The sequence below is a fragment of the Nannochloropsis gaditana genome (assembly GCF_000240725.1).
Source record: "Nannochloropsis gaditana CCMP526 unplaced genomic scaffold scaffold360, whole genome shotgun sequence".
NCBI classification, from domain to species: domain Eukaryota; class Eustigmatophyceae; order Eustigmatales; family Monodopsidaceae; genus Microchloropsis; species Microchloropsis gaditana.
In genome coordinates this window covers 10452-11733 of record NW_005803593.1, presented here as the reverse complement: position 1 = coordinate 11733, position 1282 = coordinate 10452, and the positions used below count along the sequence as shown (strand labels likewise).

The window sequence follows — 1282 nt, the reverse complement described above, 5'->3', positions numbered from 1 at the left end:
CCGAAGCCACCAGCTCCTTGTCGTCATGCAAGGCCCCCCGGGGTCAGGCAAGACCACTTTGGCCCGCGCCTTGATCGAACGGGCGGAGCGACCCCCGGGAGACATGGTGATATGCTCCACGGACACGTTTTCCTTGACGCACACGGGCGAGTACGCCTGGGAGGCAAGCAAATTGAGAGAGAACCATGCCCAAAATCTGGGTAAGGCGGGGTGGGAGGGAGGAGGGGCAGAAGGGAGGGGGAGACAAGGAACAGAGGAGAAGGAGAGGGAAAAGGAGGAGGAAGAGGTCGTTCGAGCAGTGCTCCTGCCCTCCCTTCGTTCACCCAGTCATCTCCCCTCCCTCCCTCTCTCCCTCCCTCCCTCCCTCCCTCATCCAGCCCGGGCCAAGGCCTTCCTGGACGAAGGCCGGAGCGTGGTCGTCGACAACACGAACATCGAAGCTTGGGAGCCTCGGGAATACGTGCGGCACGCCATCCATCTAGGGGTTAAAGTGGAATTCGTGCGCGCTGAAGGTCGGTATGGCAACCTGCACGGGGTGCCGGCCGAGAAGGTGGAAATGATGCGGGCGCGCCTGGAGAGGCTGACCATGGACAGCGTCTTGAACGCCTTGGCGCCCGCGGAGAGGCGAGAGATTGAACAGGAGAGGGGGAAGGAGGTGTTGCGCGACGCAGGGCGGATCTCGGTGCGGCAGGGGCAATGGATTTCTTTTGGTGGGGGAGGAGGAAGAGAGAGGGGAGGAGGGGGAGGGAGGGACGAGACAAGTCAAGAGGAGGCGTTGGAACGGGCATTGGCTTTGCTGAAATTTGGGAAGTGACGTACGGATAGGGGGAGTAGAGAAGAAAAGAAGCTGAGGAGGAAAACAGACTCCCTTGACCACGCATGCGTGTGCGTCAGGCAACCGCATCGTGTTCGCCTCCCAGACAAACGCCTGAACCAGAAAGCAAATCAAGCATGGTAACTCCCAGGTTTCTTCGTGTGAGCAGGAGGCTTGAGGGAGGGCTCGTTCGGTGATTGGAAGCCGATGAGAGGGGCGTCTCACCCCCTCTTTCCTTTCCTTCTTGGCAGCGGCCACTTAGACGCGCACACATCAAAAGCCCCTCTCTATCATACACCGTCCGCTGTTCCTGATCCTTCCCCGGCCCTTGTATCATACAACCCTCTCCATCCCTTTTCCCATTCAACCCCCATCCCTGCCTCTCGCTACCGTTTCCGAGGCGCGTGCTTGATCACCTGCACCACAAGGAGGGCGAAGATCAGAAAGATGAGGGTAAGGATACAGGAG

At 59.8% G+C, this 1282-nt stretch overlaps 1 protein-coding gene across 1 annotated transcript; it reads left to right on the top strand.

Annotated features, from left to right (window-relative positions):
* The first annotated feature begins 126 nt into the window (after positions 1–126).
* Positions 127–502, top strand: NGA_0388800 (uncharacterized protein). The gene is made up of 2 exons (XM_005854875.1): positions 127–200; positions 378–502. Exons 1-2 carry the CDS (start codon positions 186–188, stop codon positions 480–482), a joined length of 120 nt encoding a protein of 39 aa, XP_005854937.1. The 5' UTR covers positions 127–185; the 3' UTR covers positions 483–502.
* The last annotated feature ends 780 nt before the right edge of the window (positions 503–1282 follow it).